The sequence below is a fragment of the Haliaeetus leucocephalus genome, unplaced genomic scaffold (genome assembly GCF_000737465.1).
Source record: "Haliaeetus leucocephalus isolate CR32 unplaced genomic scaffold, Haliaeetus_leucocephalus-4.0 Scaffold262, whole genome shotgun sequence".
Classification (NCBI taxonomy): Eukaryota; Metazoa; Chordata; class Aves; order Accipitriformes; family Accipitridae; genus Haliaeetus; species Haliaeetus leucocephalus.
This window is the reverse complement of record NW_010972698.1, coordinates 3,426,821-3,442,555: the sequence shown is the minus strand read 5'-3', so window position 1 is coordinate 3,442,555 and position 15,735 is coordinate 3,426,821. Positions and strand designations below refer to the sequence as shown.

The following is a 15,735-nucleotide window of genomic DNA, read 5'->3' as shown; positions in this document are numbered from 1 at the left end:
AGGAAACAGCTATAAAAAAACTCCAACGGATAAAAGATAAAGGTATCAGTTCAGTGTAAGTGATTAAACTGTAATTTTACCAGGCAAAAGTCACACTTTTACAACACATTTAACTTTAAAGAACTTCCATTTTTAGATAGATTTCTCAGTGGCACAAAGGCAATTACTGTTTAGTCATTACACAATTAAGATATGGTTATTACAAACATTACAGAGCATTTCAAGTAAAAAGCCTCCCATGCAATTCCACAAGCATACGTGTGCCAAAACTAAAACAAATGAACTGGCCACAAAATAAATCAAAGGCAGTGGGGGTGAAGGGAAGGGGGTTTAAAGCCAACTCATCATCTGACGGAAGTAATTGTGGCATATTACTCACATTTTCCACACTTCTTAGGTACAGCCTGTAGTTTGTGATGTACACTCTTCCTTTAACGGGGCCATTAAATGGACACATATAAATAACATCCTTGTCTGTAAGAAATGCAGCATTTCTTAAAGATTGCTAAAAGAAAAAAATCAGAGCTATGGACAGCATCAGTTAAGTAGCAGTAAAATAAAGAGTGCTGCACTCAGCCACTCTGAGAGATGAATGAATTTAAAAAGTAATAAATCTGAATTTTGTCCACTTGAATTATTAAGAAAATGTGGAAGTTTCATACACTAAACTTGTCTAAATTAAATCAGCAGATTTCAGTAGCCTTCCCTAGTTACATCTGTGTTCTTCTCTTTCTTGGCACTACGTGGGAGAGGGCAGGACATAGAACAGCAAGTAGATTTAAGCCCTCTCTGCGATTACTGAACCAGTCTATTACCTATCCCAGCACAAACACATTCTTCTGTTGATACTATTACATCTTTCAGTGCTCTGTAACCAATTCTGCATTGAAGTACGTAGTTCAAGTTGTAAAGTGTTTAGGGAACTGTCCTGGTTTCAGCTGGGATGTAGTTAACCGTCTTCCTAGTAGCTGGTACAGTGCTATGTTTTGAGTTCAGTATGTGAAGAATGTTGATAATACTGATGTTTTCAGTTGTTGCTCAGTAGTGTTTAGACTACAGTCAAGGATTTTTCAGCTTCTCATGCCCAGCCAGGGCACCTGACCCAAACTGGCCAACAGTGTATTCCATACCATGTGACGTCCCATCTAGTTTAGGAACTGGGAAGTGGGGGCGGGAGGGATTCGCCGCTTGGGGGACTGGCTGGGTGTCGGTCGGCGGGAGGTGAGCAATTGCCCTGCGCATCATTTGTACATTTCAATGCTTTTATTACTACTGTTGTCATTGTATTAGTGTTATCATTATCATTATTAGTTTCTTCTTTTTGTGTTCTATTAAATCATTCTTATCTCAGCCCAGGAGTTTTACTTCTTTTCCTGATTTTCTCCCCCATCCCACTGGATGGGGGGGAGTGAGTGAGTGGCTGCGTGGTGCTTAGTTGCTGGCTGGGGTTAAACCACGACAGGAACTCACCATCCTGAAGAGAAATATTACATTTCAATTTGAGGCAATCAAATATAGCAGGGCCATCAGTATTGTTTCAGCAAGGACAGTAACAAAATGAGTACTAACACATACTACTCAAAAAAGAAAGATTTAACTGAAGCAATGCCATTGAAGACTTATGTGAAGCACTACAAATACCTCTTTCTCCCTGTCCACTCATTTCTTTAGCCCAGTCTATTTATCTGCCTTCTACAACAAGCACTCTCCTTCCATCGTACTGCCCCAAAGCACAGACGATTGTCATAGGGATCACACCAAACATTCATCTTAGTCCCACACCCTCTCCCTCATGCCCTCCCTACAACTTTCCTTATTAAAAACATAACTACTTCCTCTGAAGCACCATTTTTGGTTTCACCTCAGCCAATCTTGTTTACAAACCCACCTAACAAATGCTCGGGCCAGAGGAAGGAGAAGCTTCACAAATAAAAGACAGAGCACTTTCAGTTGTATTCTGATACCTCAACGCAAAATTCCATGATTGGAAGACTCCATTCCAGGAAGAGACTCCATCAAGTAAGAAATCACTGTACACAATACATTAATCTCCCTTATGCTACAACATTACTGTTTGTAGAGGCTAACAAGCGCATAGTAGCCATGTGCATGCCATGTTCCATCAAGGAAGCATATGACTGTACTTAGGGTAGTCACCGTTTGGGCTAAGGTTCTACACTACTGTACACGCTATCAGTACATAGTGGGTGGCATGTAGAGTTCTCTTGACTTCGGAAAGCTTGCAGGGGCTCTCATCACTGGACACCTACTACTTAGTCCGTAGATACAATGACAACTTGCAGTTTCTTTGTACTGGAGGATCTGCCACGTGTGGAAACCAACATTTTAAAGAATTAAGAAGTTATTTGTGATAAGTGATAAAAAGTCCCTATCGCAATTACTTTAAAAAATTCATGGCATTTTAGTATGACTTACCCCTGCCACCAGCCCAAACCAGTCCAAATTATGAAACAATCCAGTAAGATACATGTATATGCCAGACTGCTAAACATACACTGCATTAGACAGCTATACAGCTTCATACCTGTCACTCTAGTCTCTCCTGGCAGACGAGGTATTTCTTCATTTTGTTCCCAGTTAGTTCCATCTTTTAGAGTCTACAGAAAGCAAAGTACAACAGCACATCGTATTTTATTTACAATTCCTTCATGCTCCAGATTAAATTCTTAAAGGTAATTTCTGCATGGGAAAGAATAGTTTTTTCCACAGTAAAAATTGACAGACTGAACCAAAACAGGAACACACACTACTATACTAAACTGCAACTATTAAACATTTAAAGGTTGAACAGATCTGAAACATAAGCCTGTTTTAGTCTTTCTCCTTCTAAAAGAACACTTAACTATATTTCCCCTAAATTGGAATTAAATTTCTACACTCTAAGTTCTCTGAAAGTTTTGTGCATTTAATTTTCAAAGTACGCTAGGCTTGGAAGAACAACTGAAATCACTTAAGCAAACTACTCAACAACTACTACACACAACCTACTCATTTGTGGCTTTCCCACGTTCAGTCATTTTTAAGAATGATTAATAGAAGATAATCTTTGTTTTTGAAGAAATGTTTAAAAAGCTAAATAAAACTTTAGTTTCTGTTTTCTTGCACACAGGTTACATTTTCTTCAGCCATGCAACATCAAAAAGCAGAGGGGAATGCCACTCAGATAATTTTAATGTATTTCCCACTGGAGAGAAACATTTTAGAACTGAGCCAGCCAAACATAACTAGGTATAACTTATCAATTGTAGTACAGAATCTTTCTACAGCATCAAAATGCCAAAACTTTCAAGAATGCCACAGAATATTTCAATGTAGAAAGCAAGGATAAGTGTAAGTATATTAGAATTGATTTTAAGGAAGCTCTCATAACTTATGATACAGAGAATATTTCGCCCATCCACTCTGAAAGATATTTAAATCAACTCAGTTAACTGCATTAGAATTTTAGCAATAAAAGTAAGTATATACATTCAAGAAAAAAAGTAATTCAAATAGTCATTTTTCTACCCAAATATAGATGATAATGATCTCTGGGATCTCAGATGTAAAAAACATGAAAAAAGTTACACTCACCCTTTTACTGGAGGAACTCTCCAAGGAGTTTGAATTATATTTAGGTGTTGATGATGAGGCCATATCGGGTATCTGATGAGAAAGCACAAATTGGAGACTTAAACTTCCTCCTGGACTACATACTATTTACAAGAGAGATTTTAGACTTTGGAGGTCCACAGGTAGACATCAAGAGCTTCCAAGAATGTTTTGCAAGTTTCAATTAATTTAAAAAATTACACAATGCCTTGCACTTGAAGGTCACTATTTAAAAGCATCCAAATCTAACAAGAAATTAATTACTAGCTCTGGGATTGGTTCTTATTATAATGAATATTCTGACTCAAGCTGTATTTTGGAATTCAGTTGTTTGAATACTATTATTAGTTCAGTCAACAGACATTAGAGTGCTTGTTTTAAGCCACAGAATACACATACTATGAAATGCAACCTACTTGGAGCATTTGTATTAAGACTTTTCATTTAGCAAAACAGGGAGAAACTATAAAATTATTGCACAGCTCTTGAAATCATAAGCATGTCAATACGCTCCAGTGTTTCAAGTTTAAAAAAAAAAAAAGAGAGAGAGAGAGAAGGAAAAAGCAGAAGTTCCACAGTACTACATTTAAAAACAATCCCCCATTTCCTAAACTGAAACTTCAGTTAACACACCAGAAGGGGGAGTGTCCAGCCTTCTGGTCTGAATAGCCTTGATATGTTTAAAGGAAAAGGATTTTTTTTTTTGTTTTCCAAACGGTATTGATTAAATATAGAATCGCATGATACAGGATGCATCTTCTTAATCATTTCCTGACATTGCACAAGGGATCTCTAGAACAAACACTGCGAAAATGCTCATACTTGAAGTTTCTCCAAACAGCAACTTTGTACCAAATTATACTTCCCTTTCACTAGTCACACGCCCTCCATCAAGCCGATTTGACAACACACATCAATCCTGAAGAGTTTTTGGTTGGTTGGTTGGGGGTGGGGGGTGTGATTACAGACTAGCAATCTTTGTTTCTGTTCCAGAAATGAAACATTGTAGCCTTAAATAAGCACTTTCTCTCCCCTCTCAACACAGAAAAAAATTTGCACAGATCTCTGCACCATGACAAATCAGAGCATAACAGTGGGCTCACAGTGACACTGCAACAGTCCTACACAAGCAATAGCACTATAGCGACAGATTAAACTGCAAGATCCAAAATGCTTTGAAGTTACTATAAGGATACAGGAATGTGTTTGTGCAGGAAGAAGGGGGAAAGCCACAACCTGAAGATCTACAGCTTTCTTACCTCCTTACAGTGCCCAAGTCTTCCACATCTCATAAAGAAAACGTAGGAAACCTGACATTGTATTTAAAACTGTAATATTCAGTGATAGAGCTTATCAGTATAAAAATCACACCCCTCCACAAAAAAAAAAAAAAGAAGAAGAAGAAGAAGAACCCGACATTAAGTTGGAAAATGAAGAAAAATGCTTTTGAATATCACAGAGCCTGTGTGACCCTGTCATGTGGAGGTATTTCTTCCTTTCTGGGTCTCCAGCAGTCTCGGCCTTCTCCAAACACTGAAACAGAGGGGTCCTGAACTAATTCTAGTGCAACACCAACAATTTACATGAAAAGCTATTAGCAATCAACATTAAATCATTGTTCTTTCAAACTACCTTCCACAGAAAAACTATTGCAACACTGGAGACTAATGTTTTGACTATAAAATTTAGAAGATTAAGAGAAGATATCTTCAGTTTTTCCTTCCTTGCAATATCTTACATACTATAAAACTTAAGGTAGATTTAACTTTTTCTATACTGCTTTGTTAACTTGTGAACATCCAATATTGAGTCAGATGACTCTGCTTAATTTATAGAAGCTTAAGTTTCCTAATAACCAGATATTTATGAAGGTAAGAGGTATATTTACTCAGAAGCTTCTTTTAAAATGTTTTCCTTATGAAGTGGGTTTTGTTCATATTTTAAGTGAGAAATACCAGCTGAGACAAAGGCACAGCAGCCCCAGTTTTTCTGTGTCAGCATAGAAAGTGGTTTTAACTAGAGCTCACATAAATTTAAATTAAGGCTGCACCAACCCTGAGAGACAAGTGAGCATAAACAAGCCCTAGAAAAGTGACTTTTAAAAGATGTGGCAACCCTGAATAGATCTGCACTGCAAAATGGAAATTTTGACTGCAGCAGGTACAGGCACACCCAAGCTAGCTGTTGATCTTACAGCCGCAGCTACTCCACCAGCAAAGCCACAGAAAGACAAGCTTCAGCAGAGGTCACACAAGCCCACCCAGTATCCTGGACACTCACCTCTGTGCCAACCCACTGCCTAAGCTCCTAAGAACAAAAGCTCGTTTGGACATTCCTTATGCCTTTTAATACTACCTCCAATTGTAGCATACTTCTGCTGCTCACAGAGGGAAGGGTAAGAAGTGTTTTAAAAGCCTTCTGTTTCTTTCTTTGCTTTCTATATGATTTCCTCCCTTACTGCACATTCACTAAGCTTTGGCTGAAGTGTAGCATTACATGAGGTGAGTTACAATTCTGAAATAATCATCTGACTCCAGAACACTGACTACAACTTTTCCAAACCTCAGTGTAAATTAAAAGGACTTAGCAGAGATCCCTTCAGATTCTCAGAAAAATTTCTCTTTATAGAACCTGACAATACAGCAGCACAGAGCTTGTCTTCCCTCCACACTGCCACCCCACTAGGCCACTTAAAACAAACAAGATGTCTGCGGAGCTCTTGCAGCAGACCTTTGTGCGTGTGTTTCTGTGTATGTAAGTTTACTTTGTGTAAAATTCCCCCAACTCTCCACGAGATCAATTTCTTTAAACATACTGAGAATTAATTCACTCACTGACTTCAATTTCTATAGAATATTTCATTATAGAATTAAAACCAACTACTGTTTCATTTCCAACATTTTAATGATGCAAACTAGACTTATTCAGAGCTAATTAAGTTGAGTAAGTATGTATTGAAGGTAAGGTGTTATCTGTCAGATTTTTTTTTAAATCCATCAAATATTTTCACTAAAATCCATGCACATTATTTCATCAGTATATAAGTGGAAGAATTCTTTTAATGCTACCTGGATTCTGCTTTGAAATCCAATCACACTTCAAAAACACAAATACTAATAAGCACATTTATAACCACCAACATTTCCCCAATTTCTGTAAGTAAACCATGATCAAGTAATTAAACTTTACATTATAGAACACCCATTAGCATTTAGAACAATGTCCACTTTTGGACCCCAGTACAAGACAGGCATTGATAAACTGCAGCGAGTTCAGCAGAGGGTCACCAAGAAGACCAGGACCTGGAATGCCTGCCCTATAATGAGAGGCTGAGGAAGCTGGGAATTGTTCAGCCTGAAGAAGAGACAGCTTCAGCGGGACTCTCAGCTGCCCACCCCTACCTTTGAGGTGGTTACTGAGAAGACAGAGACAGGGTACTCAAAGTGGTGGGTGATGAGAGGACAACACACAACAGAAACCAAAACAAACTAGATTCCAGCTTGATTTAAGGAAATAAAAAAAAAACCAATCCACCCTACTTTTGTACCGTACAGGCAATCAGGCAGTGAAAACAGGGCCCAGGGAGGTTGCAGTCTCCATTCTCAGAGGTTTTTAAGACCCAACTGAACAAAGCTTTGAGCAACTGGGTCTGATCCTGCTTTGAGCAAGAGGTTGAACTAGAGACCTCCTGAAGTCCCTTTCAACCTGAATTACTCTATGCTTCTGTGATCTTCAGGCAACAGACAAGCTTAAGTTCTCATTTAAAAGTACCCATCAAACAAGGACACACCCTTAAAGAAGTGGACTCCTCTGTATCAAAACAGCAAACAAGTTTTCAAAAACATTTAAAATGAACACAAAATATCTCCCTTTATAATATTATTTCTTTTTCCGTCAAACTGTAGAAGCAGCTTCTGGCAACCTCCCAAAGTAATATTGCCATGAACAATTCAAAAACATACTCCATCATAGTCTTAAAATAGCTACAACTTTCTCATTATCACAGAGCAGCAGTAGTCCTTCCACACAGGGAAAAATCTTGCAAGTAGTTTTCCACTGCAAACACATTTTATTCCCCAGTATCACCCATATGTACTTCTAGACTCGCACAAAAATTGAAAAACATACAAACCTCACGCTTGTCAGCAGCTGAACAGAAGTACAATTACTCTGCAATATGAAAACAAATCAGACACCTTTGTGATATTCTGCAGTTACACACAGCTGAACATTCTTCCCTGAATCTAGAACAGCAAGGAGACAAAGCTATTTTACTGGATTTAACTTGAACTAATAAACAAAGCTTTGTTAAAGTTACCAGAACTTAATATAGTAACACTACCAAGAAATGTAGGCTCCAATGATCTTACAATAACAATTAAACTACTTGGGATCTGTATTTTCATTAAAGATTATATTTATACTTGAGTTTCCTAGGATTCATGGGGATGGAGGTACAAGAACATTTGAAAGGGTAGGCACTGAAGGCCAGATTTTAAGAAGTCAGTTCAAGGATCCTGTCTGCTCTTTATGAATAAATGCCAACAGACACAAGTATATGCCCACACAGAAAATCTAAATAAACTTTAAAACATTTAAATAGGCTTTTGAGGGTTAAGAAACCTGAAAAGACCAGCTACTCTTTCCTTAAGCTTCTTCAGTGCCAACAGGTTAGGGTATGTGTGCATTGCAGCTTGGAAAGACCACCAAGACTCTTGTAAGCCATGTTTAGATTGACAACAGCCTGGTGAAAGTAGTTCTCACCGTTTAATGATCCAGGAACAAAAAGCTCATTTGACATTTTGCTGGTCCTTTTAAGGCTTCATTTTCACACCAGAATCACACCAATTAATTTGCAGCTATTGTATAACTGAGCCACGCTTGCATCAACCTAAAATCTTTATACATTTAAAGAACTAGTTTGTGCCCAAACACAACATAATCTATATCTACCAAAGGATTACTACCACAAACATCTGAGATAAAGTAAACTGCATCAAGTAAATTGTGAGCACCACTTTCCAGGTATTTAATATTTTTGACCCTCCATCACTGCATTAAAACTTTGGAGGAAAAAAAAAGGGGGGGGCGGGTCAAGTTTGTACCTATATTAATCATTTGGAGCAACAACAATTTTGACACATTTTCATTTTACATTAAGCTTTTAACTTTGTATAGTCTGTAATGTTCAATATGTTAATCTGGAAAAGTGGAGGAAATTAAACTGCTAAATTACCATACACACAAGATATTTACAGAATATACTGAGTAAGAGGTAAACATGATGTGAAGAAGCATTAGTGACACACATTACTATAGTTGAAACAATTTGGTTTGGGGTTGGGGTTTTTTTGTGTGTGTGTATTATATATACACACACACACACACATATATATATATAAAAAAATAAGGGTAACAGGATAAGCGTAAGAATTATTTGCTTTTACCAGAATCAGATTTGTCAATACAGTAAAAATGAACAACAAAAAGTTTGACTGAGTATCTTCTAGAAGCATTCCGATTTCTGTCACACATCAATAACCATGACACAGGATAACACCAAAGTTCGCATAATCCTGCTCCAGATAATGATTTGTTCAAGAATGAAAAAAGTCTGTGCATCTCCAAGGCCTCTCCTAAAAATATAGTTACAAAATTTACTAAGCCCCTTCATTTGCTATCATAGTAATTCAGAAAACAATTAGAGCACTTCTAAAAAGAGTTACAGTTACAATTGAACAATTATATGACACTTGAAAGCAATCAGTGTGCAGGGTTAATCATTCAAGATCTGCAAGGCATCTGCCAGTCTAGATAAAAATGAAGTTATTTTCATAGTTAGACCTGATACCAAACAAGGAATTATTTCAAAGAGAAGAAAAATAGTACTGTATTAGTAAACAATTTTTCACTGTGTTTGAGAGGTAAATGTAAGTTAGTGCAGGTATATAGAAAAAGCTGCTTGCACCCTCATTTAAACAGAGGATGGAAAAAATGAAAAAGCAGGTTTATAATGATAAGGTATGCTGATATTACAAAAAGACTGTAGAGTTTTATTTGGTACACTAACAACCTACAGAGCCAGTATGAATATAATGCCTTGTGCTTCCCATAATAAAATTAAAAGCATAAAATACAAAGTCCTAAAAACAAAACCACATCTGTCAGCACCACGACTGCACAGAAGAGATAACACCTAATACACAGGTTTTCAGAAATAACATATAGAATAGAGCAGAAGTCTAGGAATTTCTAAGACAGTACCAAAATTAAGCTAAGACAACAATGAAGGGAGAAGAAAAAAAAGAAAAAAGTATTTCACTCCAAGTACCAAGCAGAAAGGAGCATAAATCCTTTAAAAAAAATAAATATGAAAAAGTAACAGTCCTGAAGGGTCAAGCCAACAACAGCATCTAAGTTATCATATCAGAGAGTCACCAAAATAAGCATCAGCATCTTTAACACTAGTAAATGAGCATTTAATCTAATGAAGTCAAGAGTAGTCATTCATCTCATTAAAGGTTAATAAAATTTTAGAATTAGAAATAAAGATATACAGGAATACAAAACAAGTCACAACAAAGATCTACAGCAATGAAGGCAGTTTTCTAGACTTCAGCTGTCCCTAACCAAATAGCACCAATCAACCAAAAAGAAACATAGTGAGACCAAAGTCCTACAGCCAACTAATCAAGTCCATAGAAATAAATACATCTCTTTCACACTCATTTAACTAGTTATATTTCAGCACAAAGGAACTATACTCAATAACAGAAACAAAAATAAGGTAGCAGAAGTCTCCAAAGTTTAACGAAGCTACAAAAAAAGTAAGTAACATAAGGCAGAGCATTCCAGCTTCAAACAGTCATGTAGTACTGACATCAAAAACATGCCTAGAGCAATGCCAATTCAGACACCACAGTTACATGTATTTACTTGTGGCTACTATCAATTACCTGTCACTCATTATGCAACTGATGGCAAACAGAAAGAAAGGAAAACTGACTTATCTGTGAGATGTAAATATTATCAAAACAGGAAAAGGAAGAGGTTCTATTAAACCACTTAAGAGAGCACTTATGATTTCTTACCATCATTTTAAGGGCAAATCATACCTATGATGCACACCAACAAACCACCTTTGCGTATCAAATCATAAGCTTCTACCTGCACTTATTCCAGAGTGGATCTTTGGAGTCAACATGGACTGCTAGGTCACAGAATCTCCTATTTCTTCTTTGCCATCACAGTAACAGGGTGTAAAACCCTTCCAAGTGTAACCTCTTGGTAATGGAGTCTGCAGCCCTTACCTTTCCCTCAAGCGAATCCTCATGATTCTACTGATCTGAGACTGGATTATGCCACTAGTGGGTCTTGTCCCTTAATGTCTAAATGCTAGTTCCCATTCGCATGTACTTACTAAACCTACATTTTCCAGGGAAACCATACGAATTTTCAAGTCTCTTTGAAAGCCTTCTCAATTCAAGCCCTAACTAGAACACAAAAAGCATGCCAGCTGTACAAGTCTCCATGGGATACTGCGCATACAGAATGCACACTAGTATTTGCCCTTCTGCACAGAAGTTTGAGTCAGTTAATCAAATTCATCAGTAATGCATTATAAAAAATTTCTGTATCCCTCAAAAAAAGTATCACTTACAAAAAAACTTGTGATCTGGAGCTCCCTGTTTGGTCAACGCAATTCTCCACCAGGCTTCCTGTCTTTAAGAAAAATGCACTCCACAATCCCTCATGTTGCCAATTCTTTACTAGACTGGGAACGGCAAGCTGTACAACTCAACACAGACTGCTGAATTTTTTTGTGAAGAATCAGAAACACTCCCTCTCCCAGAAAAAGCATTCTCTTGTTCCCTAATGTGCCCTGTATTTGAAAGGACAAGTCATTGTCCCCAAAGGACTCAATATGAACAAGTGCAAACGAACAAAAGTTCACAACAGTCAAGTGACTGCTAATTCAGCAAACAAATTACAAGCACGCCAGTTGCCTGCTGGCTCCTACTTTACAGGCTCACTATACCACGTAGTTTTGAAGATATTAGAAGGAAGACCTTGCACTAACAAAAAATAATATCGTGACAATGAAGTTCTATGAATGGCAGCAAGTAGCAACAGCTTGGTAGAAAGCGTGGCAAACATTTTCTCAGTGCCACCAGATCCTATGCACTTCTGTGTATATGTTTCTTTAAAAAAAAAAAAAATCTTGTAGCTTGTACATGGTAGCCACATGTTGAATAAATAATAGCCGGAGGAAGTAAAAAATCTTCAGTTCTGTCTTGATTGGTATTTCTCCTGTCTCCATATGAAGGTTTTCTTTCACTGTCTTAACTTCTCAGGGAATTTGACTCCTACCCTATTTTCAAAGTAAATCACACCTTCCAACAAGAGCTAACATAAAAGTTTGTAACATTACTTTCTCTAATTATCAACTCAATTGCTTCCTCCTTTCAAATTATATTGAAAATGTAGCTTAGGGTGATATCTCTGGCTTTTATCCTGGCAAGATTTCTTTTAAGAGAATTACAAGTTCTCTCACAAAAAGATGATACAGTAGGATACATGCCATCATGGACACTGAGTAACTCATCTGCTGAAGTGCTCTGATCTGTTAAGAGATTTCTCATGCTTTATATCACAGTAATAAGGAAAAGCAGCACCTACTTCAGTGGTAATAAACATAACTATTTGCTAAGGCTTGTTTTCTAGCAACTGTCAGACGTCTATTCCTTGTAATTTATGCTAACAATTATTTCTGTCCACTTGTACTTGCTTATTGCTTCTCCTGCATTTGTTCTATGCATATTATCTTTCTCTTGTCATGATTATCTTCTTTCCTGACTTTTTCTTAATATTTACTCTGGTAGCTGAGTTCTAAAGCGGAAGTTCAGTCATGTGAGCGGATCAAAGAAAGTAGTAGTTTTCCCTCTATGCATGTAGCCCTGTACAGCAAGTAGCTGTTAAATCTAGCTAGATTAGGTGGCATGACAGAAGTGAGTGGGTTTTTTTAGGAACCATTTGTCACATTACCTCTAGAATCAGCATTACATCTGTAGGAAACCTATGCCTGAAGGCTGATCTGTGGCTTTCTAAACCCACCCAGTCTATTTTCTCCACTCCGCACCCCCTGCAGGGAATGTATACCTCCCACATTGTCAAAAGCTGATGCGGTTGACAGGAAAGCCTATGGGATAGCAAATACAGCTTCAAAGTTTTCTATTAAGAAAGCCTTCAGTTGCTCTCTGCTCATTCTTCTTGAAAGATATCCCCTTAGGCCACTGTACTTCTATTGCTAAAGATTTAACTGATGATTCCACCAGAGAAATGGAAATTGTATCTGTTATATAATGATATACGGTATAAAAAAATGACACTGTAATGGTTAAAATGACATCCCCTACTCAGGCTTTCCTCCAACTTTCCTTTGAGAACTTGTATAACCAATGCCTCAGACTCATCCTCTTTCATCTGCTGTGTTTAGTTCCTTCTTCCACTACATGAATTGCTTCTCTGAATACACATACCGCGGAGAAAGTACTATTCTGAGTTTGTCTCTGTTTAAAAAGAAGTAGACTAAGGACTACGATGAAATCATCCACAAACCATTCTTTGCTTCAATCCCTAAGAAAGGGGAGATTGGGACTATCCTGCCTAAATCATTCATGGGGCAGCACCATACTTTTGAGTATGCTCTCTTTAAAGTAACAAGCAGGTAGTTTGCTGGGCACAGGAAGTTTGATACTTCTGTATTCCACATCTGCCTATGTATATTAAGGCATTAATGGGTCCAGTCACATCACACAGAGTCTCTGGCATACAGCCTTTCCATTCATTATATGCAACAACCCAGCAAAGAGGCTGCACACCAATTACTTAAATTTTGTTGAAAAACACACATCCCCTCTTACACAGAAGTGTAACCCAGTCTACCTGAAAAGTCTACTTACTTTAGTTTTCTCTTGCTCAGAAGCTTCCAGGTTTAATAAGTCATTTCAGTTGTAGAAAATAGAGACGTGACATGAGAAGACAACAGTGTGTTCATTCCTTCAACTTTCAAACAACATCTGACTTTTGTGCTATAGCTGGCCCCTGACAGGAATGGAACAGGTAGGAAGACATTGTTAGCTCTGCCAGAATATTTCAATTGACATTACTTTTTAAAAAACTTCAGAAAGGAAGCAAAATCCCAGAATAGTTGCTACTAAAAACATTCTGGAGAAAGGAAACAAACAGTACTAGTTCTTTTTACAGTTTATCTTGATGCCAAACCTCCTGATACAAGTAGTTGGAACTGAGAACTTTCTCTTCTAAAACTTCAAGATACAGTTTTGAAATGTTTCTAATGTGTAACTCTTACACAGACTTTTAACCATGCTTATGTTCCCCATACATATTTGGGCATCTTTCTGCACACAATTAAGCATTTCCTCTCTCATACCTTCCCAAAGAATACGGCCATTTATTTGTTTCTTTTCCCAAATACATTCAGGAATGCCTTTCATATGAAAGCTGCTGTGTAACTCAGCAAAGTCAGAAGGAACAGACCATAAAACAAAACTTATTTTACCTGATTCAAGTTCTTAGAAAAATTAGTATGTTGTCTCCTTTAAAAGAACACACACAATATCAAAGATTTACAGTTACTTCTCATTAAATTAGTCTTGCATTCTAAATTAACTATTGTTAGTTAACACTGTAACTCTACATATCAGGAATACATTAACACTAGAGTTTGCTCAACCCCAGTGATGCTACAAGCCCGTCTCTTCAGCAAGTGCGTCTTTGGAAGTTTCCTTCTGACCAAGCATAGAATGATAAACAGTGCAAAAAGGGAAAATTCTGCGTTTTATTGAAAACGCCTCTATATCTCACCTCGTGATGTTTGCCACACCATGAAGCTACATACAGCCCCAAAAGTTCTGTGCGTTAAGGCTTGTTGTGCTTACCAGCTTTGTTAATAACTGCACAGCCTAACTTTTTTAACCACCTAAACCACAAATTAACATTCAAAATAAAACTGTAGCATGGAAGAGGTTCTGGTTTTGCACAGTGCGAATCCTGTACCATGAGATATGTGCCCTTCACATCTGGTTAATGATAAACAAATATATGACTACTAGCAAGCAATGAGCACAATAATGTCCCAAAACAGGTATTATGCAGTAGAGCCAAGGTACTTTTTAAACATATATAGTTTTGATTAGTGCCTACCATGACAAGTCAATCTACAGGCCAACTGCAAAAGACCTAACATCTACACAATTTTAAAACCGAATTTGCCTATGATGCTTTCTATAGCACCAAGAAAAATGGGGTTTCTGTGAAAAGAAAAAAAGCTAATGCCCTTCTTATGCTCTTAGTTACACGTACATCTGAAAAAAAAAAAACCAAACCACAGAAGCAAACAAACCAAAAACCACCCATCACACAAAGTAGGAATTACGCTTTCTGACTGCACAAAGACCATCAAGGAGAAACAATCTATCATCTTCAAATCATTCCCTGGTTTAACTCAACTAAAAACGTTTGCTCTGAAATGGAAGGTTTCAGCTTTTCAGCCGCGAACACTGGAAGAAGTCACATGCTTCAGAACAAAATTTAAGCCAGTCAGAAATGAATACGGCAGCGGCTTAAAAGTCTGAAAGCGAATCAAGAGCACTCGGAGTATTTTCGTCTCGCGGGAGAGGAATTCTTTTTACGGGGAAGGTGAAAAATTACAGTTCAAAGGTGTCCCTGCTAAGCCATGACGCTGGGCTATGCACTTCGGCAACGTCCCGCTTCCAGATCGATTCAGCGCATCAGGGCGTGAGTCAGGAGAAGCCGGAGCCCAACAGCAACACGCAGCCGGCTCCCACCAGCCGCAGGGCCCGGCCACAGGTGACTGCCGGCACCGCGGCCCGCCGGCGACGGAGGTGGCGGCAGGGCGGGGGGGTCCCAGAGCGCTCAGGGCGGCAAGGGGGGGCCCTCGCCAAAGCCTCCAGCGACCCCCAGACCACCCCGGGAGGCGAAGAGGCGAGCGACGGGGGACGCGAGGTGTGCCGTGCCCTGAGGGAGAGGGGCCGGGCCGCAGGGAAGGCCCGGGCCGGCAGAACCCCCCCTCACCCCCCG

At 38.3% G+C, this 15,735-nt stretch overlaps 1 protein-coding gene across 6 annotated transcripts in view; it reads right to left on the bottom strand.

Moving 5' to 3' along the window:
- The window catches only part of MTM1 (myotubularin 1), a 44,942-nt gene extending 29,455 nt beyond the window's left edge, over positions 1-15,487 (bottom strand). For 4 of the 6 annotated variants that reach the window (XR_774436.1, XM_010568919.1, XM_010568922.1 and 1 more), the window contains exons 1-5: positions 15,048-15,487; positions 13,575-13,716; positions 3,595-3,666; positions 2,546-2,618; positions 380-474 (exon numbers count right to left, since the gene is read on the bottom strand). Coding sequence is in view for 5 of the 6 variants with exons in the window: in XM_010568919.1 (XP_010567221.1) it covers positions 380-474; positions 2,546-2,618; positions 3,595-3,657 (231 nt within the window). In the remaining variant the exon portion in view is untranslated. Of the gene's footprint in view, positions 1-379; positions 495-2,545; positions 2,619-3,594; positions 3,667-13,574; positions 13,717-15,047 lie in introns of those variants that run through there. The other 2 variants (XM_010568920.1, XM_010568921.1) reach the window with 2 other exon arrangements.
- Between the last annotated feature and the right edge of the window lie 248 nt (positions 15,488-15,735).